This window comes from Nycticebus coucang, chromosome 10 (genome assembly GCF_027406575.1).
Source record: "Nycticebus coucang isolate mNycCou1 chromosome 10, mNycCou1.pri, whole genome shotgun sequence".
In the NCBI taxonomy this organism is placed as follows: Eukaryota; Metazoa; Chordata; class Mammalia; order Primates; family Lorisidae; genus Nycticebus; species Nycticebus coucang.
The window spans coordinates 124,380,875-124,408,773 of record NC_069789.1 but is presented as its reverse complement, the minus strand read 5'-3'; the positions used below and the strand labels follow the sequence as shown (position 1 = coordinate 124,408,773).

The 27,899-nt window shown below is 50.8% G+C and overlaps 1 protein-coding gene, 1 non-coding gene and 1 pseudogene across 5 annotated transcripts; 1 reads left to right on the top strand and 2 right to left on the bottom strand.

Moving 5' to 3' along the window:
- Positions 1 to 346: 346 nt before the first annotated feature.
- On the bottom strand, positions 347 to 27,651 carry SIRT2 (sirtuin 2). 4 transcript variants are annotated; one of them, XM_053605405.1, is made up of 16 exons: positions 27,523 to 27,651; positions 26,325 to 26,371; positions 21,009 to 21,057; positions 20,545 to 20,658; positions 16,505 to 16,546; positions 16,241 to 16,347; positions 16,072 to 16,128; positions 15,219 to 15,287; positions 5,927 to 6,056; positions 3,020 to 3,079; positions 2,731 to 2,786; positions 2,554 to 2,630; positions 2,413 to 2,464; positions 1,651 to 1,721; positions 1,438 to 1,504; positions 347 to 1,310 (listed from the first exon to the last, which is right to left on the bottom strand). In XM_053605405.1, the coding sequence occupies exons 1-16, from the start codon at positions 27,536 to 27,538 to the stop codon at positions 1,152 to 1,154; spliced, it is 1,173 nt and encodes a 390-aa protein (XP_053461380.1). In that variant the 5' UTR covers positions 27,539 to 27,651; the 3' UTR covers positions 347 to 1,151. The 4 variants fall into 4 exon arrangements, with proteins under 4 accessions (XP_053461380.1, XP_053461381.1, XP_053461382.1 ...); XM_053605406.1 differs by lacking the exon at positions 15,219 to 15,287; XM_053605407.1 differs by lacking the exon at positions 26,325 to 26,371 and having other exon boundaries at positions 27,523 to 27,622.
- LOC128597764 (uncharacterized) lies at positions 22,957 to 23,194 on the bottom strand (annotated as a pseudogene).
- Positions 22,989 to 23,095, top strand: LOC128597831 (U6 spliceosomal RNA). Its single transcript, XR_008383389.1, has one exon. It is a non-coding gene; the product is annotated as a U6 spliceosomal RNA (small nuclear RNA).
- Positions 27,652 to 27,899: the final 248 nt, after the last annotated feature.

The window sequence follows — 27,899 nt, the reverse complement described above, 5'->3', positions numbered from 1 at the left end:
GTTCTCGAGGGAGGCCTGGAGTAGCAGGAAGTGAAAGTCTTCTTAGAGAGGAAGCTGAGCAGCCAGGGGGAAGAGGCGGGGCTGGGGGTATTTGTAGTCAACCTTCCTCTCTCTTTCTGGGGGCTCAGGCCTTAACTGACTCAGCTTTGGAGGGAGGGACAGTGGCAGGCGGGTTCAGGGCGCAGAGCCATGGGTCCCCTTTTATCACCTTTCCCTGTGTTTCTCATAAAAGCCTAGAAATGCTTTGGTTTCCTTACTGGCCCAAGACCTAATCCCCTCCCTCCAGCTGCTCCCCTGGCTGCCTACAGAAAGGAACAGGACCCAGACAGTTAGTTGTTTTTGCTTTTAATTTGTCTCCAGTAAGCCACGTGGGAAGTGGGTCCCAAGTGAAAGGGGCCCAGCACCCACTTTAGAAGTTGAAGAGAAAGACTAGGGAAGCCTTCAGATCCAGACCGGTCCCGCCCTACTAGGTGTGAGTTTGGAGAGCCCACACCCCCGTCTGGGTAGGTTAGCTTTGATCCATTTGGCCACAGGCCCTGGGAGCAGTAGAAAAGTGGGGGCCCTAAGCTCCCTATCCTGGGATAGTTAGAAGTTTTGGGGTACCACTGGCCCCCCCAGTTAGATATTAGGGAGGTTTCTTCTTTCCCCTGGGGTGGTTACAGACTATGGCTATTAGATTTGGCTAAGGGCATTCATTCCAGTTTCTCTTCCAGGGGAACACCCCTCCCCAAGAGGATATTCTCCCCAGCAGGTGTTCCCCAGAAAAAGGAACTGAGAGAGGGAGAGGGCAGACTCCTGATGGATATGCCTCAGTCTGACTGGCTCTGACCCCTTCATCTCCTTCCAAGAAATTGCATTCTTGGAAGCACATTACTTTTTTGGCTTTGGCTGGTTTGAGCTGCAATTCTGTCACTTGCTCAAAAGGGTCCTGAATGACCCAGACTGGAGAGGAGAGGACTCTAGGAGAGGTTAAAGACTGGCTAAAGTTGGGTGGGGGCCAGCAAGGACTCTAGTTTTGGGGAGAACTGGTTAACAGATTGGGGGATGTTCTGAGCACCCCAGACAAGAGCTGCAGGTTAGAGGGGACACAGGGCTGGTTGGGACTTGGCTATCCCCGAGGAACTGGGTGTCCTTCCTGGGGGGTGCAGTTGTCACTGGGGTTTCTCTCCTTCTGTGGTTGTCCTGGTCGCCTCCTTGGCAGGTGGTGGAGACTTTCTGGGGGAAGTTGCAGTGGTGGGGTTGGTGGCTTCTGACCCCAGCTGGGCATCTATTCTGGCATGCTCCTTCTGAACAAGGTCTTCCAGCTCCTTCTGTGGGCGTAAAAACTCACAGAAGTCAGAGGTTACTGTGCATCATGGGGTCAGAGGACCCAAGGGACAGAGGTGGGATGCAGGAACTGGGCTTAGAATAGGCTGCAGTCAGTCCCCAGCTCCTTACCTTCCATCCAAGGAGGTCAGCAAGGGCCAAGCAGCCCTGGTCACAGTCACCCAGCCAGGCCACATCCCTGCAGTGAGGTATATGATAGAGCTCCCAGGCTTATCTGAGACTATGGCCAGCTTTTGGTCATCAGTCTGCCTGTGTGCCCTGCCTCCCTCCCACCTCAGCCTTGTCCCTTCCAGAGTGTACCCTCGCCCCGGGCCCAGGCCTCACCTGTAGGCCTTTTCAGAGTCAAAATCCATGGTTCCTCCCAGGCCCATCATCATTCCTAGGAAAGGATCCCTCTGTGGGAAAGGCAAGTGGTTGGGTGGGGGGAGAGAGCTAGGAGCACAGACCCAGGAGCCAGGTGACCTGGGTTTGTATCCCAGCTTTGTGACTTAAGTCAAATGACTTGGTCTCTCTGTGCCTTGGTTTCCTTATCTGCAGAATGGGGCTGATCAGGGACCCTCTCCCCATGTAGGGCTGTGGTGTCGGTGAGTTAATACATGGAAAGGCTTGGGACAGTCTGGCCCATGCTGTTTTTGCCTGTCTGCTATATATTCCTGTTTCCCTTCCAGGGGAACACCCCTCCCCAAGAGGACATTCTCCCCAGCAGGTGATCCCCAGGAAAAAGAACTGAGAGAGGAGAGGGCAGACCCCTGATGGGCGTGCCTCAGTCTGCCTGGTTCTGACCCCTCCATCCCTGGAGGGGATAAAAGCACATTACTTTTTTAGCTTTGGCTGGTTTGAACTGGAATTCTGTCACTTGCTCAAAAGGGTCCTGAATGACCCAGACGGGACAATCAGGGGCAGCCTAGACTCTGACCCTTCTGGATTCTAGAATCCCTGAGTCTAAGCTGAGGAGTCCAAAGCACTGGCATCTCCAGTAAGGACGCTCTCCAAGGCCTGCCCTCTAGTTCCCAAGGAAGCCCGTGGGAGGGAAGGGAGGACCCACGTGAGGACAGGGCAGGACAGGTATGAATGGGGCTCACTCACCTGGCCAGCCTTCTCCTTGTTGATGAGCAGGCGTGGGGTAGAGAGAGGTGCCCTGGGGGGACAGCCAGCTGAGTGGGCAGGGGTGGCCCTTCCTGGCTCCCTAGTCCCCAGCCACCCCCAACAGCCCCGACCCCGACCTACTTGCTGATGAGGGATGCAAAGGGCTGAACCTGCAGGGAGGTGCCCATGATGACCAGGAGGTCCGCCTTCAGGAAGTCCTGTGGGGACGGTGCCACTGAGGGCTCAGGGACCCTCTGCCCAGAGCAAGCCACCTTCCCCTACCCTGCCTGGGGCTGCCCTCCCTCCTCTGGCACTTACTGACTGCATGCAGGAGAAGAAACGCGCTGGGAGGTTCTCGCCGAAAAATATGATGTCTGAGGTGGAGGCAGATGGACAGGTACAGAGACAGAATGAGACAGTGACACACTGGCAGGAGTAGAGCAGACCTGAGGGCCTCGGGGAGCAGCGGGGACTGGCCAGGGGCGGGGAGACAGAGGTGACCAGACGTTGGGTGGAAGCGTGGCCTTTGGGAAAGGGTCAGTGGCAAGAGAGGGGGGTTGGTTCCCACCCAAATCCACGCTCACAGGTTCCTGGCCTCAAGGCTCACCAGGCTTCACCACGCTCTGACATTTCTCACACTTGGGAGTCACCTCACTGAAGATCTTCTCTGAGTGTGGGGAAGGGAGAGAGAGAAGGCTGTGAGAGGCCCCGGGCTGGGGACAGCGGCTTCACCCTATGTCCCTTCTTCCCCTGTCAACATACACATACCTCAGTCCCTAGAAAATCTCCTGGGTGTCTGCCCTGCTCAGAAACGACTTCCCTCTTTTTTTCTTTTTTTTTTGGAGACAAGAGTCTCACTTCGTTACTCTTGGTAGAGTGCCAGCCATGTTGTTATAGGTCAGACCAACCTCAAACTCCTGGGCTCAAGCGATTTCTGTAACAGACCCCCTCCTAGATCCTGACTATATATCATCCTATGACAATCATCCTTTTATTGCTTAGGGATTTAGGAAGATTGAAAGCATTTCTGTCACGTGTGGCCCACAGAAATCTTTCTTTTGAGATAGAGTCTCACTATGTCACCCTCAGTAGACTGCCGTGGCGTCACAGCTCACAGCAACCTGAAACTTCGGGGTAAGCAATACTCTTGCCTCAGCCTCCTAAGTAGCTGGGACCATAGGCACTGCCACAACGCCCAGCTATTTTTGTGTTGTAGTTCTCGTTGTTTAGTTGGCTCAAACCCGCCAGACTTGGTGCATGTGGCTGGCACCCTACTCACTGAGCTACCGGCAGTGATCCCTTTTTTTTTAAATTGAGGGGCGGCGCCTGTGGCTCAGTGAGTAGGGCGCCGGCCCCATATGCCAAGGGTGGTGGGTTCAAACCCAGCCCCGGCCAAACTGTAATAAAGAAATAGTCTCTACAAAAAAAAAAAAATAGCCGGGCGTTGTGGCTGGCGCCTGTAGTCCCAGCTGCTTGGGAGGCTGAGGCAAGAGAATCGCGCAAGCCTAAGAGTTATAGGTTGCTGTGAGCCGTGTGATGCCACGGCACTTTACCCGAGGGCGGTACAGTGAGACTCTGTCTCTACAAAAAAATAAATAAATAAATAAATAAAATAAATAAATAAATTGAGACAGAGCCTCACTAGTCTCCTGAGTAGCTGGGACTATAGTTGCCCACCAGGCAACTGGCCCACAGCGCCCAGCTATTTTTTTGTTTTAGTAGGCCCAGGCTGGGTTCAAATCCACCAGCCCTTGTGCAGGTGGCCAATGCCCTACATATTGAGCTATGGGCACCTCCCAACCCACAGAATTCTAACTGCTTCATTCAACTATTCATTCATTCATTCAACAAATATTTACAGAGCATTGTTTTTGTTTTTGTTTTTTTGAGACAGAGTCTTATTATGTCACACTCGGTAGAGTGCTGTGGCATTACAGCAACCTCAAACTCCTGGGCTCCAGCGATTCTCTTGCCTCAGCTTCCCAAGTAGCTGGGACAACAGGCGCCTGCCACAACGCCTAGCTATTTTTGGTTGCAGTTGTCATTGTTTTTTAGCTGGCCCGGGCTGGGTTTGAACCCTCCAGCCTCAGTGTATGTGGCTGGCGCCGAGCCTACAGAGCGTTGTTTTAATGTCTGCAATTTACTTTAATGTATTTTGCACGGACAGCACAATATCTGTGAGTGATGCATGTGATATTGCTGTAAAGGAGACATAACAGAGTGACGTGAATTGTACCCTGTTCCCCACTGTATGCAGCGGGGCTATTTAGAAATCCTTAACGCAGAGGTCTCAGCTGGCATTTTATAAAAAAAGCCACACTGCGGAGACCCTAGTACAAATGTGGCATCTGTCCTTATCTCACATGGACACCAGAGGCTTTGTTAACTCAGCATAAAGAATGTCAGAAATGGCTTTCCACGGGTGAATAAGTGGCCTCTTAATCTGCACAATGGATGGCAGTAATAGGCTCTCCCAGGCATTTAGGATACATGATTGGTTGATTTATTTTTCTGGGTGTTCTGTCATTACATGAACAGTGAGTCTGACTGTAGCGAGCCCCATAGTCTGTATGCCTAGGGGCAGCCACCAGCTTCACCCCAACCAGGCCCATGTCTGTCATACTCCATGGGTTCTGCTTATGCGGTTTAATGTGCTCATCAAAGCCATACGTGACTTTTACAATTTTTTAAAAATTTTTTGGGGGGACAGGGTCTCACTCTGTTGCCTAGGGTGGAATGCAGTAGTGTCATCATAGTTCCCTGCTGCAGACTCTAACTTCTGGGCTCAAGCAATCCTCGTGCCTCAGTCTCTAGCCTCAGCTTCCTGAGTAGCTGGGACTACAGGCATGTGCCGCTATGCCCAGCCTGACTTTTACAATTTATTTATTTACTTATTTTTGAGATGGGATCTTGCTCCTGCTCAGGCTGGTCTTGAACTTCTGAACTTAGGTGATCCTCCTGCCTCGGCCTCCCAGAGTGCTAGCAATACAGGTGTGAGCACTGTGCCTGGCCATGACTTTTACAATTCAATCAACATTAAATAAAATTAAAAAATCAAGGGCGGCCCCTGTGGCTCAAGAAGTAGGGCGCTGGCCCCATATACCGGAGGTGGCAGGTTCAAACCTGGCCCCGGCCAAAAACGGCAAAAAAAAAAAAAAAAATTCAGTTCTTGGCTGCTCAGCACCTATAGCTCAAGCGGCTAATGCGCCAGCCACATACACCAGAGCTGGCCGGTTCAAATCCATCCTGGGCCTGCCAAACAACAATGATAACTACAACCAAAAAATAGCCGGGCATTGTGGCAGGCACCTGTAGTCCCAGCTACTTGGGAGATTGAAGAAAGAGGATTGCTCAGCGCCACAGAACTCTATCCAGGGTGACAGAAAATCCAAAACAATAAAAAAATGTTAAAAATATTACAAAATAAAAAGAGCCAAGAGCAGGACAGAACTGTGGCCACTGCTTGCAGACTTGCTCTTGGCACTGAGGAATGGCCGGACGCCTCCAGCCTCACCTTTCATCCAGCTCAGCGGGTACTCATGTCGGCAGCCGGTGCCGATGCAGTGTCCCGAGTAGAAGGTGCCATGGGCCTCCACCAGGTCCTCGGGCTCCAGCCCTGCCGCTCGCTCCAGGGTGTCTACGTTCTGGAGGGAACAGAGTCAGGAGTGAGTTCTATCAGACAGTGGCCAGAAGGCACAACAGGGGGTTGAGGCCACAAGAAGCAAGTGGGATAGTTGGGACAGGGCAAGAAGGGTGGGAGGGAGAAGCAGGTGGTGAGGTGTGTCTGAAAATCTTTTGTTCATTCTGATGGTGCCACTGCAAGTTTACAGTCATGGCAGCATAAAGGCAGGGGCCCAGGCTGGGTTCGGTGGCTCACACCTGTAATTCCAGCATTTGGGAAGCTGAGGAGTGTGTATTGCCTGAGCTCACACATTTGAGACCAGCCTGAGCAAGAGGAAGACCCCAACTCTAAAAATAGCTGATGTTGTGGAGGGTGCCTGTAATCCCAGGTACTTGGGAGGCTGAGGCAAGAGAATCACTTAAGCCCAAGAGTTTCAGGTTGCTGTGAGCTTTGACGCCACAGCACTCTATCGAGGGCGACAAAGTGACACTCTGTCTCAAAAATTAATTAATTAATTAAAAAAAAAAAAGGCAGGAGCCCAAACTCAAATGTCTGTGAAGCCAGACCCACTACCCCAACTCATATGGTGCTTTCTGCAAATTCAGGCCACTTCACTTCCATTTTTCAGGAGAGTTGTTTTCTTTAAAGCAGATACTTGACAGCTACCTGCCAGAAATTAGTTGAAATATACTACAAATTTATACTGTCTCTGTTGTACATGGAGCCCCCTCAGCTGTGGCATCCTTCACAGTACCCAACCTGCACTGTGTATCAGCCCTGGCCAAGCAGTAACGGAAATAAATGAATCAGGAGGGCTAACTTGTTTTTAACCACACTGTTTTCCTATTTAGCAGTTGGGGTTCTTACCATGGTCTATTTCCTAGATGGTGTATTAGCTTGTATTCTTTTAAGACAGAGATACATTTTTTTTTGTTATTTTGTTTTTTGAGATAGAGTCTCACTCTGTTGCCCAAACTAGAGTGCCATGGCATCAGCCTAGCTCACAGCAACCTCAAACTCCTGGTTGAAGCAATCCTCTTGCCTCCATCTCCTGAGTAGCTGGGACTACAAGTGCCCAGGCCTAAATAATTTTTCTACTTTTACTAGAGATAAGGTCTCAATTTTGCTCAGGCTGGTCTCAAACTCTGGAACTCAAGCAATCCTCTTGCTTCAGCTAGGGTTACAGGTTCGAGCCACCGTGCCCCACCCAGATACTTTCTATTATGTATTAAACAGATGAGAATATTCTTTTCCACACAGACATTTGTGTTCTCTCATCTTTCCTAAAACAGCCAGCCCCGCTGGGGCAGCCTTTGTTTGCCCATGAGGAAAGCTGCTGAAGCGGGTGCTGACAGAGAACACTGGCAGAGGTTACACAGAGATGGCCTGTCACCATGGCTGGCAGCTGAACTTATAAGGTTTCCCAAAGACTCAACAAACAAGCAAAAGGGTTTTCTTTCAAGGGCAGACTGCCCGACCTGCCTTCTCTGTTCCCTGCCAGCAATTCACTTATTTCCAAAACATGCACAAAGAGTCACTGTCACTCTTCCTACTCTCTCTCTAACTTCTCCCCTCTCTCCTCTATTATAAATCCTGGTTTTGTGGGTGACGCCTGTGGCTCAAAGGAGTAGGGCGCCGGCCCCATATGCTGGAGGTGGTGGGTTCAAACACAGCCCCAGCCAAACACTGCAAAAAAACAAACAAACAGAAAAATAAATACTGGTTTTACCTTTGGTACTTGACTCAGTCTAATTACTGACTACCTCACACATAAGTAAGCAATGTGTATGCAAATAATTAAAGAGAATGCAAAAGAACTACCTAAATGCATTATTCTTTGATAGCATTTTTGCTAGAGAAACCAGAAACAACAGGAATAAGGCTGATCTGTATATACTGCTATAAGACAATCTCTCCAAGACATTAAAAGGTAACAAAAAAGAAAAAAAAACCTTCCAAAGGTATATTACAGGTTGGACATGGAGCTCAGGCTTGTAATCTCAGCACTTTGGGAGGATCACTTAAGGCCCAGGACTTCAAGTCTACCCTGGGCAACATAGCAAGACCATTACCTTAGCCAGGCTCGGTGGCTCCCACCTGTAATCCTAGCACTGTTGGAGGCTGAGGCAGCTGGAACACTTGAGCTCAGAAGTTCAAGATCAGCCTGAGCAAGAGTGAGACCCCATATCTACTAAAAATAGAAAAACTAGCCAGGCATTGTGCTGGGCGCTTGGGAGGCTGAGACAAGGTGATCTCTAGAGGGCTGGGTGTGGTAGCTCACACCTGTAATCCTAGTACTATGGGAGGCCAAGGCAGGTAGATTGCCTGAGCTCACAGGTTGGAGACCAGCCTGAGCCAGAGGGAGACCTCATCACTAAAAAAAATAGCTGGGCATTGTGGCATGTGCCTGTAGTCCCCAGCTACTTGGGAGGCGGAGGCAAGAGAATCGCTTTGAGTCCAAGAGGTGGAAGTTGCTATGAGCTATGATGTCATGGCACTCTACTGAGGTTGACAAAGAGAGACTCTGTCTCAAAAAACAGAAAAAAAAAAAAGAGGATCTCTTGAGCCCAAGAGTTTGAGGTTGCTATGAGCTATGGCACCACTGCCCTCTATCCAGGGTGACAGAATGAGACTGTCTCAAGAAAAAAAAATCCCTACCTCTAAGAAAATAAAAGATTATCCAGGTGTGGTGGCATGGTGTCTGTCATCCTGGCTACTTGGGAGGCTGAGGCAGGAGGATTGCTTAAGCCCGGGAGATCAGGGATGTAGGATCGTACCACTGCATTCCAGCTTGGGCTACAAAAGGGACCCTGTCAGCCGGGCGTTGTGGCGGATGCCTGTAGTTCCAGCTGCTCGGGAGGCTGAGGCAAGAGAATCGCATAAGCCCAAGAGTTAGAGGTTGCTGTGAGCCATGTGACGCCACGGCACTCTACCCGAGGGCGGTACAGTGAGACTCTGTCTCTACAAAAAAAAAAAGGGACCCTGTCTCAAAAAAACGAAATGGGTGAAGAACAACAAATGTGTTACGTATAGGATGTGAAAAAATATATACATGAGCTTATTACATGTGTTTATTTGGCTGGGTACAGACTAGTTCCACAGGGGAAACAAGAACAGGTCACAGCAATGGTCTCCAGGGAGAACATCTGGGAATCATGATGCCAGCAAGTAGTTCACTATAGGAGAAGCAAGGGATAGGTGACGACACAGAGAAACTAACCCTCAGCCTTGCATCCTGCAGGAATCAGGTTGGTGGGGCTTGTGCAAATGGTGGGCAGCCCACAGCTATCACTGGGAAAGCCACCGAGGGTATGGCCAGCAATTCCAGAGTTTCAGGAAAGATTCAAAGTCTGGATTTTCATATGAAATCTCCTGATTTTTAAATCTTCGCTCACTTTGGGTCTCAAAACATTGTGTAACTGATCAAAACATCATAAACGGCAGGAGGTGGCCCTGCGCCCACACAGGGCATCTGTGCAAACAGAGGAAGATGTCACTTCCTCTGGCCTTTTTCTTTTTTTGTGAGACAGAGTCTCATTGTGCTGTGGCGTCACAGCTCGCAGCAACCTCCAACTCCTGGGCTTAGGTGATTCTCTTGCTTCAGCCTCCTGAGTAGCTGAGACTACAGGTGCCCGCCACAACACCCGGCTATATTTTGTTGTAGTTCGGCTGGCGCCGGGTTCAAACCCACCACCTTCTATATGGGGCTAGCGCCCTTCCCACTGAGCCACAGGTGCCGTCCATGTCACTTCCTCTGGGTGAACATGGGGGCCCCACATCAAGGCACACAACTCAGGCCTGAGCTGGGGCTGGGGCTCTGCCCTCATTTCCACAGCCAGAGCCTGTGGCAGGCACAGCCTTATATAGGGCACTTAGCTGCTCCTGTCATCTGCTACCTTCCAAGTGCGATATTCTTATGAGACTTTGTTTTTTTGAGACAAGTTCTTGCTCTATCACCTAGGCTAGAGAGCAGTGGCCTCAAAATAGCTCACTGCAACCTCAAGCTCCTGGGCTCAAGCGATCCTCCTATCTCAGTTATCTAAGTAGCTGGGACTCTAGCCCCACCCCTTCCTTATGTGGTTTTTTTTTTTTTTTTGAGACAGATTCTATGTCACCCTGGGTACAGTGCCATGGTGTGACAGCTCACAGCAACTTAAAACTCTTGGGCTTAAGCGATTCTCTTGCCTCCCAAGTAGCTGGGACTACTACTGGCGAGCTATTTTTTGATTGGAATTGTCATTGTTGTTTAACAGGCCCAGCCTAGGTGTATGTGGCTGGCGCCCTACTCACTAAGCATCAGGAGCCGAGCCTTTTTCTTTTTAGACAGAGTCTAACTCTGTCACCTCTGGGTAGAGTGGCATCACAGCTCACAGCAACCTCTAATTCCTGGGCTTAGGTGATTCTCTTGCCTCACCCTCTGAGCAGCTGGGAGTACAGGCACCTGCCATAATACCCAGCTATTTTTAGAGACAAGGTCTCGCTCTGACTCAGGCTGCTCTTGAATCTGTGAGCTTAATCAATCCACCCGCCTTGGCTTCCCAAGTGCTGGGATTCCAGGCATGAGCCACCTCGCCCAGCCCCGCTAGTTTTTCTATTTTTAGTAGAGATGGGGTCTCGCTTTTCCTTAGGCTGATCTCAAACTCCCGAACTCAAGCAATCCACCCATCTCAGTCTCCCAAAGTGCAGAGCCACCACGCCCCACCTGCCTGGTGAGTTTAAACATCATTCACATGCTGCCTGTTCAGCTGAGACCTTTCCACTCAAGTCTAGACTTCCCTGTCCAGCTGTCCTCCCCCTTCAGGTGTGTGTCTGTCCATCAGGCAGTCTGACCTGGGCACACCTCATCTGCCCTGGCACCTGTGCTTCCTGCCATCTCTAAAAACCAGCAAGTGCTTGGGCTAAAGCCATCAAGTTGTCCCTGGCTCTCCTCTTTCTGTCACGGCCACAGCCAATCCATCAGCACATCCTACTTGCCCTCTTCTCCCCTCCTCGGTGCAGCCTCCACCTTTCCTGCGTGGACCATCTCGGCAGCCTCCTGGCTGGTCTCTGTGTCCCCCTCCCCACAGACCACATAGTCTGTCTCTCACATGCAGCCAGAGGAGCCTGTGAGCACCCAAGTCAGGTCATGTCCCTCCCTGTTCATAACCCTCCTGTGGCTCCTCCTGACCCAGGGTCAAGCTCGAATTCCTCCCTGTGACCCACAAGGCTCTTTGATCTACCATTGTCACCTCCCTGACCTCATCTCCTCTAACTCTCCTCATCACTCCCTCACATCCAGCTTCTTGGGATTCTTTGAACAAACACAGTCTTACCTCAGCACCTATGCACTCACCCTGCCCCTTAGCGTAGAACACACTTTTTTTTTTTTTGAGACAGAGTCTTACTCTTTCACCCTGGGTAAGTTGCCATGGGCACATAGCTCACAGAAGTCTCTGCAACCTCAAACTCTTGGGCTTGAGCAATCCTCTTACCTCAGCCTCCAGAGTAGCTGGGACTACAAGGCGCCTTGTTGTGAAATCACACACAGAAAGCCCCTGGCTTTAAGGGAGCTGTTTTGTTTTTTGTTTTGTTTTTGTAGAGACAGAGTTTCACTTTATTGCCCTCGGTAGAGTGCCATGGCATCACACGGCTCACAGCAACCTCCAACTCCAGGGCTTAGGCGATTCTCCTGCCTCAGCCTCCCGAGTAACTGGGACTACAGGCGCCCGCTACAATGCCCGGCTATTTTTTTTTTTTTTTGTTGTTGTTGCAGTTTGGCCGGGGCTGGGTTTGAACCCGCCACCCTCGGCATATGGGGCCGGTGCCCTGCTCACTGAGCCACAGGCGCCACCTGAGGGGAGCTGTTTTCTTTCATGCCAGGACACCTATGAATACAACTGACTTTCTGGGCAGAGAGCAGGTTTATTCTGAGCCTGGGTCCCTTAGATTTTTTTGAGTTTTTTTTTTTATTATTTTGGCCAGGGCTGGGTTTGAACCTGCCACCTCCGGCATATGGGGCCAGCATCCTACCCCTTTGCTGCAGGCGCCACCCGTGGGTCCCTTTGAGAATGAAGGAGGCTGTCCCCTCCTCTGCCTCCACCACCCAGGCAGGAACACCTGTCCCTACCTGTGAAATCTGATCTAAAAAGCCCTTGTCCTCCCCCTGGTGGCAGTTCCTGAAGCTGCAAGTGCCAAACTGCTGGGTGCAGGAAGAAAATACAAGAACACCTATTATCTTCAACAGTTATCCCTTTATTTTATCACTTTGGGTTCTGAGGTATTATCTACGACATGTGCAGTCCTGCTGTAGTCCAATCATTTGGTTTCAGTACATACTCGTAAAACAGGCAGAGACACAAATGTTATTTACTGGTAGGGTTGTGAGAACCTGAAAATCATGCTGATTACTCTAGAAGCCAGCGTTTGCCCCTAGGAAGGGGCCCTGGGTTAAGCACCAAACACGTCTGAGCCGTGGCCCCATGGTGCATGTAATGTCATGTCTATATTCGTGTCAATTATGGCTTGGCACCTGTAGATCAGTGGGTAGGGAGCCGGCCACATACACTCGGGCTGGCAGGCCCTGGGTCTGCTAAACAACAATGACGACTACAAAAAAAAAATGGCTGGGCATTGTGGCGGGCACCTGTAGTCCCAGCTGCTTAGGAGGCTGAGGCAAGAGGATTGCTTAAACCCAAGGGTTTGAGGTTGCTGTGAGCTGTGACATCAGGGCACTCTACCAAGAGCAACATAGTGAGACTTTTTCTCAAAAAAACATCATAATAGGGCGGCGCCTGTAACTCAGTGAGTAGGGCGCCGGCCCCATATGCCAAGGGTGGCGGGTTCAGACCCAGCCCCGGCCAAACTGCAACAGAAAAATAGCCGGGCGTTGTGGCGGGCGCCTGTACTCCCAGCTGCTCGGGAGGCTGAGGCAAGAGAATCCCGTAAGCCCAAGAGTTAGAGGTTGCTGTGAGCCGTGTGACGCCACGGCACTCTACCCGAGGGCGGTACAGTGAGACTCTGTCTCTACAAAAACAAACAAACAAAAAAAAAACAACATCATAATAATAATTGTTCCAATTATAAAAAGGCCCCCCTTCTTTAACACACAACATCTACCTGTTGGAAAATTGTCATAGTATACCGATTTTGTTAGATCAAGTCACTTTGGTGTCATCTGTTGAGAAAAGCCTCATAACAAATATAAAATCCAAGTTCGTGATCAGCCTGAGCAAGAGTGAGACCCTGTCGCTACTAAAAGTAGAAAAAATATTCTAGTGGGTGTGATGGGGGATGACCGTAGTCCCAGCTACTCTGGAAGCTGAGTCAAGAAGATCACTTATGCCCAGGAGTTTGAGGTTGCTGTGAACTATGACATTACAACACTCTACCCAGGGTGACAGAGTAAGACTGTCTCAAAAAAAAAAAAAAAAAAAAAAAGGCGGTGCCTGTGGCTCAAAGGGATAGAGCACTGGCCTCATGCTGGAGCTGGTGGGTTCAAACCCAGCCCTGGCCAAAAACTGCAAAAAACAAAATCAAAAAACTGGGCCAGGCATGGTGGCTCACGCCTGTAATCTTAGCACTCTGGGAGGCCGAGGTGAGTGGATTGCTGGAGCTCACAAGTTCAACACCAGCCTGAACAAGAGAGAGACCCCCACCTCTAAAAAATAGCTGGGCATTTGCGGTGGGTGGTGGGTGGTGGGCACCTGTAGTCCCAGCTACTCAGGAGGTTGAAGCAAGAGAATCACTTAAGCCCAATAGTTAGGTTGCTGTGAGCTGTGACACCACGGTACTCTACTAATGGCGACAAAGTGAGACTCTGTCTCAAAAATAGATAAGTAACAAATACATAAAAACAGAAAAATGGGGCGGCGCCTGTGGCTCAGTCAGTAAGGCGCCGGCCCCATATACCGAGGGTGGCGGGTTCAAACCCAGCCCCGGCTGAACTGCAACCAAAAAATAGCTGGGCGTTGTGGCGGGCGCCTGTAGTCCCAGCTACTCGGGAGGCTGAGGCAGGAGAATCGCTTAAGCCCAGGAGTTGGAGGTTGCTGTGAGCTGTGTGAGGCCACGGCACTCTACCGAGGGCCATAAAGTGAGACTCTGTCTCTACAAAAAAAAAAAAAAAAAAAAAAAAAACAGAAAAATGGGCCATGCATTTATTTATTTATTTATTTATTTTATTTTATTTTTTGAAACAGTCTCACTTTATCACCCTCGATAGCTCACAGCTCACAGCAACCTCCAACTCCTGGGCTTAGGTGATTCTCTTGCCTCAGTCTCCTGAGTAGCTGGGACTACGGGCGCCCACCACTACGCCCAGCTGTTTTTTGTTGCAGTTTGGGCAGGGCTAGGTTCGAACTTGCCACACTCGGTATACGGGGCCAGCGCCTTACCCACTGAGCCACAGGCGCCACCTTTACTTATTTTGAGATAGAGCCTCAAGCTGTCGCCCTGGGTAGAGTGCCGTAGCATCACAGCTCATAGCAACCTCCAACTTCTGCACTCAAGCGATTCTCCTGCCTCCCAAGTGGCTGGGATTACAAGCACCTGCCACAGTGCCCAGCTATTTTTTGTTGCAGCCATCATTATTGTTTGGTGGGCCCAGGCGGGATTCAAACCCACCAGCTCAGGTGTATGTGGCTAGCGCCTTAGCTGCTTGAGCCACAAGCACTGAGCTAAGCCATCCATTTAGAGGGGATTCCTCTAGCCCAAGAATTTGAAGTTGCCGTGAGCCATGACACCACAGCACTCTACCAAGGGTGACAGAAGTGCAACTCTGTCGGAAAAAAAGAAAAGAAATCTGGGTTGTCTATGGTACAAATGGTGTCCCCTAAGATGGGTCCTTTTTTTTTCTTTGCAGTTTTTGGCTGGGGCTGGGTTTGAACCCACTACCTCCGGCATATGGGGCCAGTGCCCTACTCCCTTGAGCCACAGGAGCCGCCCCAGATGGGTCCTTTTGCAGCATCACACCATGGCCGTGAGAGGAGTTCACTGCCACCTTGTTACAGACCTGAGAGGGCAGAGCTGTTCTAGTCTCTGTTCGTAGAAGGGGAAACTGAGGCAGAGAGGAAGGGACTCACTGCAAGTTCCCCAGCAAGGAGGCAGTGGGCTAAGCCCTGGCCTGCGTCCACTTAAGTCACTACTCACAGCTGAGCCCCTCCCCTGAGGGTACCTGTCCCTTCACGCAGGATGCCCACAACCTGCCTACCTGCGTGTAGCAACGCAGGAGCATTCCTTTCTCCTTCAACAGGCGGATGAAGTAGTGACAGATGGTCGGCTGCAGGGGAGGAAAGCTAACAATGATGGTAACAGTAGAGAACATTTGCCCCCAATTGCTCCGTGCCAGGAGCTGTTCTAGGCACCATGCCTGTTTCACTTCATGGAATCATCACAACAGCCCCGTGACAGAGCATCATTATCCCTGTTTTACAGATGAGGAAACTGAGGCCTGGGGCCATGGACTGTCGTCAAAGGCACACAGTTAGGTCAGGCGTCATGACTCACGCCTGTAATCCTAGCACTGTGGGAGGCCGAGGAGGGTGGATTGCCTGAGCTCAAAGGTTCGAGACCAGCCTGAGCAAGAGCATGACCCTGTCTCTAAAAAACAGCTGGGCATTGTGTTGGGCACCTGTAGTTCCAGCTACTTGGGAGGCTGAGGCAAGAGAATCACTTGAGCCCAAGAGTTCGAAGTTGCTGTGAGCTATGACGTCACAGCACTCTACTGAGGGTGACAAACTGAGACTCTGTCTCAGCAAAAAAAAAAAAAAAAAAGCCTAGGGTTCACACTCGGGCAGGCTGACTCCAGAGTTTGGGCTGTCACATGCATTATTAATGTGTTGAAGCCGCCCAACCACCATTATGAGGTTAATTTTTCTACAGACTGTAAAACTGAGGGTCAAGGTCACAAGATGAGGAAATAAAGGACCAGGAGTTGAACCTGGGCATTCTAGGCCCAGCACCCATGTACTTAATATCTAAAGGGCCCTGGTTGGTGGGGAGGGGCTTCCCATGCCTGCTGTCTCCCAGTCTTTCCTGTTCCCCCACTGCAAAAAATATCTCACCTTGAACTGCCCAGGATAGAATTGCCTGGCAAGGGCAAAGAAGGGTTCCGGATGTTTCTGTTGGAGAGAGAGCCAGAGGGCCAGAAGTCCCAGGTGAGACAAAGGTTGGAGCCCATGACCCCAATTCCTGCCCCTTATCACAGGTGCTCCTTCCTGGGAGAGCACATACCTTGAAGTAGCCAATCTCGAAGATGGCTTCTGGGTAGGGAAGATGGTACTTCTCCAGCTTGGCGTATAGGCCCGTGGATGGAGAGCGAAAATCAGGGAGGCCTGCCGCTGGGGAAGGAGGGAAAGGGGTCAGTGGATCGGTGATGCTGGCCCCATCCTCATCCCTTCGACCCTCTCAGGCCAGGGCCCAGAAAGGATTCCTCCTGGGCCCCAGAGAGGGGTCCCCCATTCCTAAGGGAAGATGCTGGGGGAGGGGGATACTTACATGTGGAGATTCCAGCTCCCACTAGACAGATGACTCTGCGACCTGGAAGGGAGGAATTTATGTGTCATTTGACATGATCTCCTCAGCTCCTAAAATAGCTTCATCTATCTCACCTCCTGACTTTACTCTGTGTAAGGCCCTGAGGCAAGACTTTCAGAAGCATCATGGTCCTCCCAAACATTATCCCAACCAGGGGATAATGTTAACATCCCCACTTTTTTTTTTTTTGAGACAGAGTCTCAAGCTTTCGCCCTGGGTAGAGTGATATGGTATAACAGCTCACAGCAACCTCTAACTCCTGGGCTTAAGCAATTCTCCTGCCTCCACCTCCCAAGTAGCTGGGATACAGTGGCCCGCCACAACGCCTGGCTATTTTTTGGTTGTACCCGTCATTGTTGTTTGGCAGGCCTGGGATGGATTCAAACCCACCAGCTCAGGTCTATGTGGCTGGCGCCTTAGCTGCTTGAGCCACAGGTGCCGAGCCAACATCCCCACTTTTATAGATGAGGAAACCAAGAAGAGGTCATATAGTCAACCTGTGGAAGAGCCAGCCAGGGGACAATGAATTCACCAAAGTTACACCAACTTAGAAAGACTGGAGAAAGCCCACTTGAAGAGGAGTTTCTCCTCCTACTAGACCAGTGGTCCTCAACCTTCCTAATGCTGTGGCCCTTTAATACAGCTCCTGTGGACCGCGACCCACAGGTTGAGAACAGCTGTACTAGACTAAGACAAAGCCCCTTAGTGAGAAGCTGGGGGTGGGAGGCGAGAAGGAGCATTCCCCAAGAGAACATACATACAGTCTTGGATGGCCACCCAGCTCTAGCACATTACACATATTCTTCCACTATAATACTTTCCTCCAGGGTGGCACAGTGGGTAGGGCACGGGCCCCATATACCGAGGGTGGTGGATTCGAACCTGGCCCTGGCCAAACTGCAACAAAAAATGGCTGGGCATTGTGGCGGGCACCTATAGTCCCAGCTACTCGGGAGGCTGAGGCAAGAGAATCACCTAAGCCCAGGAGTTGGAGGTTGCTGTGAGCTGTGATGCCATAGCACTCTACCGAGGGCGAAAAAGTGAGACTCTGTGTCTAAAAAAAAAACACAACTTTCCTCCATCATCAAACACACATCAGCCACCTGAAGCCTGATAATTTTCAGGGGAAGACCAAAGATTTGCCACTCTTGGCCCATACCGAGTGAGAGTAGAGGAGATTAGGGTTTCAAATCTTGGCTCTCCTGTTCACCAGTGGCTGTGGGGCCTTAACACAGTTCATGTCACTACTCTGGGTGTCAGCTTCTTCCTCTGCAAAATGGGTATATTTACAGTATTCTGTCTGCTGAGAGACTGAATTAATTCATGTAACACTTAAATCAGTACCTGGCACCTAGCAAACTCCTCTTCTTTGACCCACTTATGCTAACTTCTTTAGGGTCATGATTTGCATACCTTTAAGAACTTTTGTTCCCATCTCAGCGGCCATAGCAAAGTGGTTACCGCACAGGCCACCGAGGCTGGTGGGTTTGAGCCTCACCTGGGTCTGCTTAAAAAACAACTGCAACCAAAAAAAAAACCAGACATTGTGGCGGGTGCCTGTAGTCCTTGAGAGGTGCCTGTAGCTACTTGAGAGGCTGAGGCAAGAGTCACTTCAGCCCAAGTTTGAGGTTGCTGTGAGCTGTGACGCCACGGTACTGTACCCAGGCCGACAGCTTGAAACTCTGTCTCAAAAAAAAAAAAAAAAGCACTTTGTTCCCTCATTTTTAGCGGTTAAAAGATGTGGTAGGAGGTTGAATCCTTTCCAAAACACACTGGGTAGAACAGAAACAGCTCTTTTGCTGTCTCAGCTGCTGGCTGGCGGGCAGCTCCCCCATATAGTACTCTGATAACTTGCCTGTCAGCTGACAGACAGCTGTGACATCTGTGAATCAGGCACCTTTGTGATCCAAGGGAGGTCAGCAAGGGGGAACAAAAGCCCTCAGCTTTGTCCTTTGGATGCCTTCAGGCCAGGTCTGGTTGGATCAAGTGGGGAACAAGTCCAGGGGAGAGTGTGCTTTGGATTCAAGGGCCCTGGGGTCCAAGCCTAACTGTCACTTGGCAGCTGTTTGACTCTGCACCAGGTCACAATCTTCCACGCCTGCGTTTCCTCCTCTGTCCAGATCACTCCCATAATGACAATGACCTCACAGGCACAATGTCAAGATCAAATAAAAAGACAACTGTAAAGTGCTTAGCCATGTGCCTGGCAATCAGTGACGGCCATTAATTGATATTATTTATCCTTATCCCCTCAGGGGCACCTTTAGGAGACAATTACCCCAGAACCCAGATAGAGGACAGAATGAGCAAATGCTTGTAGCCATTGCCTGCATTCTCTTTGGGGCCCACCTAAGGCAAAGGAGGCTGCAGACAGCTGCCTCGCCTGCCCCTGGCCGCCTGGGGAGGGATACCACAGCCGGTGGGGACAGGGAAACTGGAGAAGATGTCCTCAACAAAAGGCTGTTCAGGACCCTCAAAGGGTTGATTGTCCTGATTGAGCACTGCCAGGGGCCTAGTTTCTCAGACTTTGTTGACCTCAACTCATGGCAAGAAATATAAATTTCCTGGTGACCCAGTAAATAGACATCTACATGCCGTACCTGAAGGAGCTTCCTGTAGTAACCACAGTGAACGCTGCACAGCCCTTGCTAGGTTCCAAGCTCTGCTCTAAGCATCCATATTTATGCTGGGCCCCCATAACCCCAATGAGTCAGACACTACTCTTCTTGATGACATAGGCCTGGTCAATCGGAGCAGAAGTGAAGATGTGACCTAGGTCTGGCCAATCAGAGACTGAGTGCCTGGTCGAGGGGCAGGCATGTGACTCAGTCTGGGCCAACTGGAGCAGATCTCCATTCCCACTGGTTTGCAGAGTTGGGGGTGGTGGGGAGGTTGGCTCAGCCATCCTGACAATGGTGCACCACAGCCAGCTCGTGCCTGCTCATGGGTGCTGATGGTTGTGATTTTAGGAATTTACCAAGCTGAGTGTTAAACACAGTCACATTAAAAATTAAATGACATAAATTTGCAATTGAATAGGGTATAAAAATATTTACGTAAATCAGGGGGCACCTGTGGCTCAGTGGGCAAGGCGCTGGCCTCATATACCCAGGGTGGCAGGGTTAAACCCGGCCCCGGCCAAACTGCAACAAAAAAATAGCCGGGTGTTGTGCTGGTCACCTGTAGTCCCAGCTACTGGGGAGGCTGATGCAAGGGAATCGCCTAAGCCCAGGAGTTGGAGATTGCTGTGAGCTGTGTGATGCCATGGCACTCTACAGAGTGTGAAAAAGTGAGACTCTGTCTCTACAAAAAAAAAAAGAAGGAGAAGAAAAGAATATATATATGTAAATATATAATAAGATATCTATTAAATAAATGAAAAGCACTGGGGAAAAGGTGCTGTTTTTCAGTGGCAGCTGGGTCGAAATTAAATTTGGAGCTGCCAGGAGTTGCCTTCACTCCAAACGAGAAGAATGGCCCCAGAAAGAGAGTTAAGGTGGTTTTTTAATGTTCTTTTTATTTTCTTTCCTCCCTCCCTCCCTTCCTTCCTTCCTTTTTTTGAGACAGAGTCTCACTCTCTTGCCCTCAGTAGAATGCCATGGCATCATGATAGCCCGCAACAACCTCAAACTCCTGCACTCAAGCCATCGTCTAGCCTCAGCCTCCCAAGTAGCTTGGACTATACCACCTACCACAAGGTCTGGCTAGTTTTTCTATTATTAGTAGAGATGGGGTCTCATTTTTGCTCAGGCTGATCTTGAATGCCTGAGCTCAAGCAATCCACCTGCCTCTGCCTCCCAAGAGTGCTAGGATTACTGGTGTGAGCCACTGAGCCTGGCCAAGAGTTAAGATTTTTGACAATACGGAAGCCTGGATCCAGACATTACACTCGAAGCTGGATTTTAGTCACAGAGCTAACACGCTCCTTTTACGGCTTCAACCAGTTTGAGCGGGGAGTTGGGGGTAGTGACGGAGTGACCCAACCCAGGAAGGGGACTTACAGCGCTCGCTCTGCATGTACCGAGCCACCCCTTCCAAGGTTAGCTCATCCAGGAGACGCTCCTTCTGGGTGCCCAGGCCAAGTGTCTGGGAGAAGAAATTCCGAAGGAAGTCCACTGACCAAAAAGACAGACAGTGGTGAGGTGGGCATTCAGCCAGGGTCCGTGGATCTCTCCAGTACCCCCTCCCCAGCCCAGGGGTCCTCCAGCCCCTGCACCAACTAAAGGCATAATGGTGGGCTCAGCCAGGTTCTGGGAATTGCTCTGGCTGGTCTTCAATTCCTGGCCTCAAGCGATCCTCCTACCTTCCTCCCAAAGGCCTGGGATTACAGATGTGAGCTATCATACCCAGTCTTGTTACATACTTTGAATATCACTCCTGGTGGAATTGAGGGGTGTCACCCAGATCCCTTCCCTAAATCTGCCCTCCAGGAACCCCACTCCCTGTCCCCAAAGAAGATACTCACTCTCTTCTTCTCCGCCAGCTGCTCCTCCCTCAGTGTCTGAATCTGAATCCTGGAAGGGGTGGGGGTGGGGTGGCCAGGCCCGAGAGAAGTGGGGTTAGGGAGGATGTAGGGGTGGGGGGAGAGACCAGGTTTCTGGAAAAGGCTGTGGCCCAGAGGTGACCTGAGGAAGTGAGGGACAGTGCTGGGGCCAGTGTGAGGGCTCTGGGACAAACTGCCTGAGTTGGAAACCTGGCCCCACTAGTCCTGAGGAGCAAGAGCTCATGTGAGGGACTTGGCTTCTCTTTCTTTTCTTTCTTTCTTTTTTCTTTTCTTTTTTGTTTTTTGAGACAGAGTCTCACTTTGTGGCCCTCAGTAGTGTCATGGCGTAATAGCTCACAGCAACCTCCAACTCTTGGGCTCAAATGATTCTCTTGCCTCGGCTTCCCAAGTAGCTGGGACTACAGGCGCCTGCCTCAACGCCCGGCTATTTTTTTCGAGACAAGGTCTTGCTCTGGATCCAGCTGGTCTTGAAGCCTTGAGTCTAGGCAATCCACCCACCTCAGACTCCCAGAGAGCTAGGATTACAGGTATGAGCCACCACGCCCAGCCCCTTTATTTGTTTCTTCTTTTTTTTGAGACAGAGTCTCACTCTATCACCCTGTGTAGAATGCCATGGTGTCACAGCTCATACCAGTCTCAAACTGCTGAGTTCAAGTGATCCTCTTGCTTCAACATCCTGAGTAGCTGGGACTATAGGTGCCTGCCACAGTGCCCGGCTAGTTTTTGTTATTAGTAGAAACAGGGTCTTGTTGTGGCTCAGGCTGATCTCAAACTCCTAAACTCAAGCAATCCACCCTCCTGAGCCTCCCAGAGTGCTAAGATTACAGGTGTGAGCCACTGCAGCTGGCCTTGACTTCACTTTTTTTTTTGCAGTGTTTGGCCGGGGCTGGGCTTGAACCAGCCACCTCCGGCATATGGGGCCGGCGCCCTACTCCTTTGAGCCACAGGCACGACCGACTTCACTTTTCTAAGTCTCAGTGCTCATCTTGGAAATGGAGCTTACACAGCTGTTGTGAGGATGAACCGAGGCACTGATTTAGCGTATGTGAGGCGCTGGGACTGGTGCCCGGCAGCGGGGGCTGGGGAAGTGCCCAGTAAGTCCTGCTGTTGCTCTTATCACATGTCCTTCTTGCACCCCCGTTCCCTGAAGGGTGGGCCTGCTGCCCCTTCCCAGCATCCCTAAGAGTCCATGAATGTTGAAGTCGCTCCTGTAAAGGACACCAGTGGTGCCCCGTGCTTGCCCTACACAGCCCCTGCTTGCAGCCTAGGGCCACGCACAGCTCTCTGGCCACCTCCATCTCCTCCCTCCACTCCTTCCCCGATCCAGCTCCCTAACTGCAGGTCTCTGGGACTCTGTCCTGGGCCTCTCTGTTTTCTCTTTCCACCTTCTCTGGGGTACTTGCCTCTTCTACACCAATGGCCTTAGCCTAGTCACCGCAGATGCCACCTCTCTGTCCCCAGATATGGGGCTTCTGTGGCCTCCGGACATCTTGCCCCACATGAACCCCTCAGGCCCCTGACTCCCACTGTGTGCTAAACTGTCCTCAGCTTCTCCCCCGGACTTCCTTCCCCTCCCTGGCCATCCCATCTCAGTTTGGTCTCACTGTCCCCCAGTCTTCCAGACTTCTCCTGTCCCCACCACCATTCCCTTCCCTCCTGCCACAGCCCTGCTGCCCCGCAGCATGTCCACTCAGCCTCCTTAGGGGCCCTCTACAGACCCCCTTCTCCCTTCCTGGTGCTCTTCCTGACCCAGCCTATCCTCTTCCCCTGGGGTCCTGTCCCTAAGCTTCTGGCCACAGTTTCTACTTGCAAGTGACCCCGCTTCCTGGCACTTCCAACTGACTCTGCAATGGCCTGTCTGGGACAGCCACCACCTCTACTTCAGAGGCCCTCCTCTTTGGCCTCTCCAGTCTCCACAGACTGTCAAAAATTGCCAATGCCATGCTTGCTTCGGCAGCACATATATTAAAATTGGAACGATACAGAGAAGATTAGCATGGCCCCTGCACAAGGATGACACGCAAATTCATGAAGCGTTCCCGACTATTTCAAGTCATCTTGGCGGGGTATTGGGAAAAGTTTTCAAGTAGCAATAATTGTGCCTCGGATAAACTTCACTGGTTACAATACTGCCACTGCACGAAGCTGGCCTCTCCAGTCTTCTCACCTGACCTCAGATACCTATGGAGTTCTCCAGGATGTCAGCTCCACGAGGGTGGTGTGTGTTCACCACTGAATTCCCAGCACTGAGAGCAGGGTCTAGCTCCTGGTGGGAGCCCCAGGACCCTCCATTACTAGGTACGCAGGCCCAGGGCTGGGCCCTGCAATGGATTTCACAAAAACGCAGTCTGATCAACCCACTCTCCTCCTTAAGAACAGACGCCTTCCCTTCCCTGATTACTCACTACTCTGTGTCGAAGCTTTCTTGAATAAGAACCTTCCTTCCAAATATATTAAAAAAAATTTATTGCTAGGCTTGGCGCTCATAGCAAAGTGGTTATGGCACCAGCCACATACACCGAGGCTGGCAGATTCAAACCCAGGCTGGGCCAGCTAAGCAACAATGACAACTGCAACAGAAAAATAGCCGGGTATGGGTGGCGCCTGTGGCTCAGTGAGTGGGGCGCCGGCTCCATATACCGAGGGTGGCGAGTTCAAACCCAGCCCTGGCTGACCTGCAACCAAAAAATAGCAGGGCGTTGTGGCGGGCGCCTGTAGTCCCAGCTGCTCGGGAGGCTGAGGCAGGAGAATCTCAGAAGCCCAAGAGCTAGAGGTTGCTGTGAGTCCTGTGACATCATGGCACTCTACCGAAGGCGGTAAAGTGAGACTCTGTCTCTACAAAAAAAAAAAAAAAAAAAAAAAATTAAAAAAGAAAAATAGCCGGGTGTTGTTGAGGGTACCTGTAGTCCCAGCTACTTGGGAGGCTGAGGCAAGAAAATCACTTGCACCCAAGAGTTTGAGATTATTGTGAGCTGTGAAGCCACGGCGCTCTACTGAGGGCAACATAGTGAGAATCTGTCTAAAAAAAAAACAAAACATTCTTATTGCTTTTTAAGGCTGTATAAGCTTTGTAAAAACTTTCACCATTAGACCACGACTAACTTGGGGCACTTGCCTTGTAATTTCCCCAACCTACCCCCATTGAGATATCTACTATCAATAGTTCCATGGTAATCACGCTAGATTTTTTTTCTCTGCATATAAAAACTATTATTTTTTTTTCTTTTTTGAGACAGAGTCTCCTTTGTCGCCCTGGGTAGAGTGCCATGGCATCATAGCTCACAGCAACCTCATACTCTTGGGCTCAAGCGATCCTCTTTTCTCAGCCTCAAGTAGCTGGAACTACAGGCACTCACAACACACAGCTATTTTTTTTTTAAAGATGGGGTCTCACTCTTGCTCAGGCTGGTTTCAAATTTCTTAGCTTAAGCAATCCACCTGCCTTTGGCCTCCCAGAGTGCTAGGATTACAGGTGTGAGCCAGCATGCCTCACCAAAACTCATTATTTTTCTTTTGTAGAGATAGAGTCTCACTTTTTCGCCCTTGGTAGAGTGCCGTGGCATGACAGCTTACAGCAACTTCTAACTCCTGGGCTTAGGCGATTCTCTTGCCTCAACCTCCCAAGTAGTTGGGACTACAGGCGCCCACCACAACGCCTCTGCTATTTTTGTGTTGCAGTTTGGCCAGGCCAGTTCAAACCCACCACCCTCAGTATGTGGGGTGGCGCCCTACTCACTGAGCCACAGGCGCCGCCGTATTTTACATTATTTTTACAAAGGTTATACCATACAGTGTGACACCAAACCTTGTGTTTTCCACAGAACAATATATTACAGACCTGCCTCATCCTTTTAAGCAGCTACATAATATTGCATTGTATGGACAAACCATAGTTCATTTAACTCATCTAGTGACAGCCATTTGGACTGTTTCCAGATTTGCCCTCTTAGGGACAATGCTGCAATTTACATCCTCACATCTCCTTCTTTGGGACTGAGGATCCCTTTTTAATGTTAAACTTTTTACTCTGACAGTAGTTGTGCTTTGGGAAGCCAGGCAAGTGAGACATCACAGCCTAATAGGAGGCTCTTAAACACTTGGCCTCTCCCTGCTGTGCATTTCTGAGGGTTTTTTCTTTAATTTCCACCAAGTCCGAATCAATGGTATTGTGAGGTATCTCAATCCCGGCTTCTGCACTGCCCTACATGAGATGGGTGTGGGTGGCTGGCATTCTTTCAGGCTGTAGATAGCAGCTCTGTGGAAGGACTCAAGGGATCTACTCAGCATGTGGGGGTGACTTGGCTTAAGGGTGAGCTAGAGTAGGGGGGGCCTTCGAGCTTCTGTGAGGCGTTCTGTCTACCTCTCTCTGCAGCATCTGGAAGGCAGCATGGCCAGTGCTGTGGGCTTAAGACCCTTTCCTGCCCTTCTAGTTGAGGGACAGAGGATAAGTTATTCAACAACTCTGCCTCAAATTCTTGGTCTCTGAAATGGCCTCCTAGGCCTTACCCCCAACAGAGATGCTGGGAAGATTACATGAGATAAAGCACTAAGCCGAGTGCCTGGCTGGAATGAGTAGTCAATACATGTTAACCTTACCTACAGTTAGCCACCCACACCCCCAACTAGCCAGCCACTGAACATATTACACTTTTTCATGCCCCCAGGTCTCTGCACAAGTTCTACCCTCTGCATGGAACACCATTTCTCATCTTGTCTAAGACAATTATAAGTCACTTTTATTCTGCTGTGTCTTCATCTCTGTCTGACTGCTATACCTGCCTATAGATTTCTCCCGGGAAGGGCTTGACTAGAATAGGCCACTGCCCCCAGCCTGGAATCCTTTTTGATGCACAAAGTTTACTGTGGGCTGCCCTCAGCTACTTTCATAATCACGCTGCAGGGTAATTCTCTCAACACTTGTCTGTGAAATCTGTAAGTTCAGATACTAAATCCAATACACTTCTTTTCCAGGCCCAGCACAAATTTGGTTCAAAAGGAGTGCGCAAGTAGAGGGGAGCAGGAAGTAGCAAAGAAAGAAGAAAGTCTGGGAGGGCAGGCCTGGGGTTAAGGCTGCACACTCTCCTCTGACAGGCCCCAGGAGACTATGGGGTAAGGGAATGGAGGCAATCAGCCACAGAGGCCCTGGGGTAACTGTCTCCCCTCTGCCACCTCCCCCCAGTGTGGGTGTGGAACAAGTCCATCTTCTCTCCTTCCCTCCACCCTTTCCCCCTTCCCTCCATCCTTTCTCCCCTTCCCTCCACCCTTTCCCAGTCTCACCTGAGCCTCCTGCACCTTCCCTGCCTGGGTCTCCAGAGAGTCAGAGGCTAGGGGAGAGGGGGGAGTATGTGGTTACAGTGGGGAGAATAGTTAAGGGGTTCGATGTAGCAGTGTGTTGGGGGGCAAGAAGACCCACCTACCTAGTTATACTGGGGTCAGGTGGTAATAAAAATGGAGTAGAGGGATGGAGGGGTTGTAGAAGCAGATGTTTTTAGTGGGGAAAGTGCTGCCAGAAGGGGTGGTTAGTGAGGTACAGAAAGGCTGGGGAGGGAAAGCTTGGGATGAAAGGGAGGAGAAAGGAGGAGATACCAGGCCTAAGGAAGACTTAGGGGGAGTTAAAATGAGCACAGGGGTCTGTGAGTGTGCGCTTGGGAGCGTTAGATTTACAAGGCGCACGGAAGTTTAGAAAGAAAGAGAGAAGGCTCAGCACCTGTAGCTCAAGCGGCTAGGGTGCCAGCCACATACACAGAGCTGGCGGGTTGGAATCCAGCCCCGGCCCACCAAACAATGGCAACTGCAACAAAAAATTGCCAGGCATTGTGATGGGCGCCTGTAGTCCCAGTTACTTGGGAGGCTGAGGCAAGAGAATCGCTTAAACCCGAGAGTTTGAGGTTGCTGGGAGCTGTGACACCCTGGCACTCTACGCAGGGTGACAGCCTGAGACTCTGTCTCAAAAAAAAAAGAAAGAAAGAAGGAAAGCAGGAAAGAAAGAAAGAAAAAGAAGAGAAGAGAGCGAAGAGAAGAGAAAAGAGAAGAGATACCTCTACTCAGAGATGGGTTTGGCAGAGGAGGTGCAGTGGAAGTGGTAGGTTTAAGAGACCTAGGGGGAAGAGACAGGATGGGACATCAAGGTCCCCTAGGATGCTACAGGTGCCCCTAACAACCAGAAACCCTTAGCAACCCGGACCGCGGCAACCTAAGATCGTACCAACGAGGGTCTTCAGCAACCGAGGTGCGAGTAACACGCCATCATTGGTAACTTGGCAAGCGGACATAGTAAACGGACCCTTAACACCCTGCGTCCCAGAAACCCACTAAACTAGCAATATGGATGACTTAGCCAACAGCCCTCCGAATCCCATTCCCCCAGGTAGTTCCTATTTCCCGCCCCTGCGTGCCCGCCCTCGGGCCCCGGGGCCTGCAACTCTCCTCCAGGCCCCGGCGCGGCCCGACCCTCCCACCGGGGTTCCCGACTCACGGTCCGGCTCTGCCATGGGCGCGGGGCGGGGGCCCTCGGAGCTGTCACCGACCGCTCTGCCCGGTGCCGGTACCGGAAATAGAAAGGTCAAGGATAAGGGAGAGAACTACAACTCCCAGCAGCCATCGCAGCTGCGCAGACGTATTCCTACAACGATCGAGCCACGCCCCTATTACGTAAGAAAGACGCGACCTAGCCCTCTGGGAGCCCCAAGCGGGAGGATCACGTGAACTCAGAAGTTCGAGACCAGCCTGAGCAAGAGCAAAACTCCAGTCCATATAAAAAGTAGAAAAATGAGCTGGGCTCTGTGTCAGGTGCTTGTTGTCCCAGCTATTCTGAAGGCTGAGGCGGGAGGATCCCTTGAACTCAGGAGTTAG

Excerpts from the sequence above, each read along its gene's own strand:
- SIRT2 (XM_053605405.1), bottom strand. Across the intron at positions 15,288-16,071 it reads TCTATCCTGGGCAGTTCAAG|CCGACCATCTGTCACTACTT; the intron begins GTGAGATATTTT and ends CCTCCCCTGCAG. Across the intron at positions 3,080-5,926 it reads CCCGCTGAGCTGGATGAAAG|AGAAGATCTTCAGTGAGGTG; the intron begins GTGAGGCTGGAG and ends CCCCACACTCAG.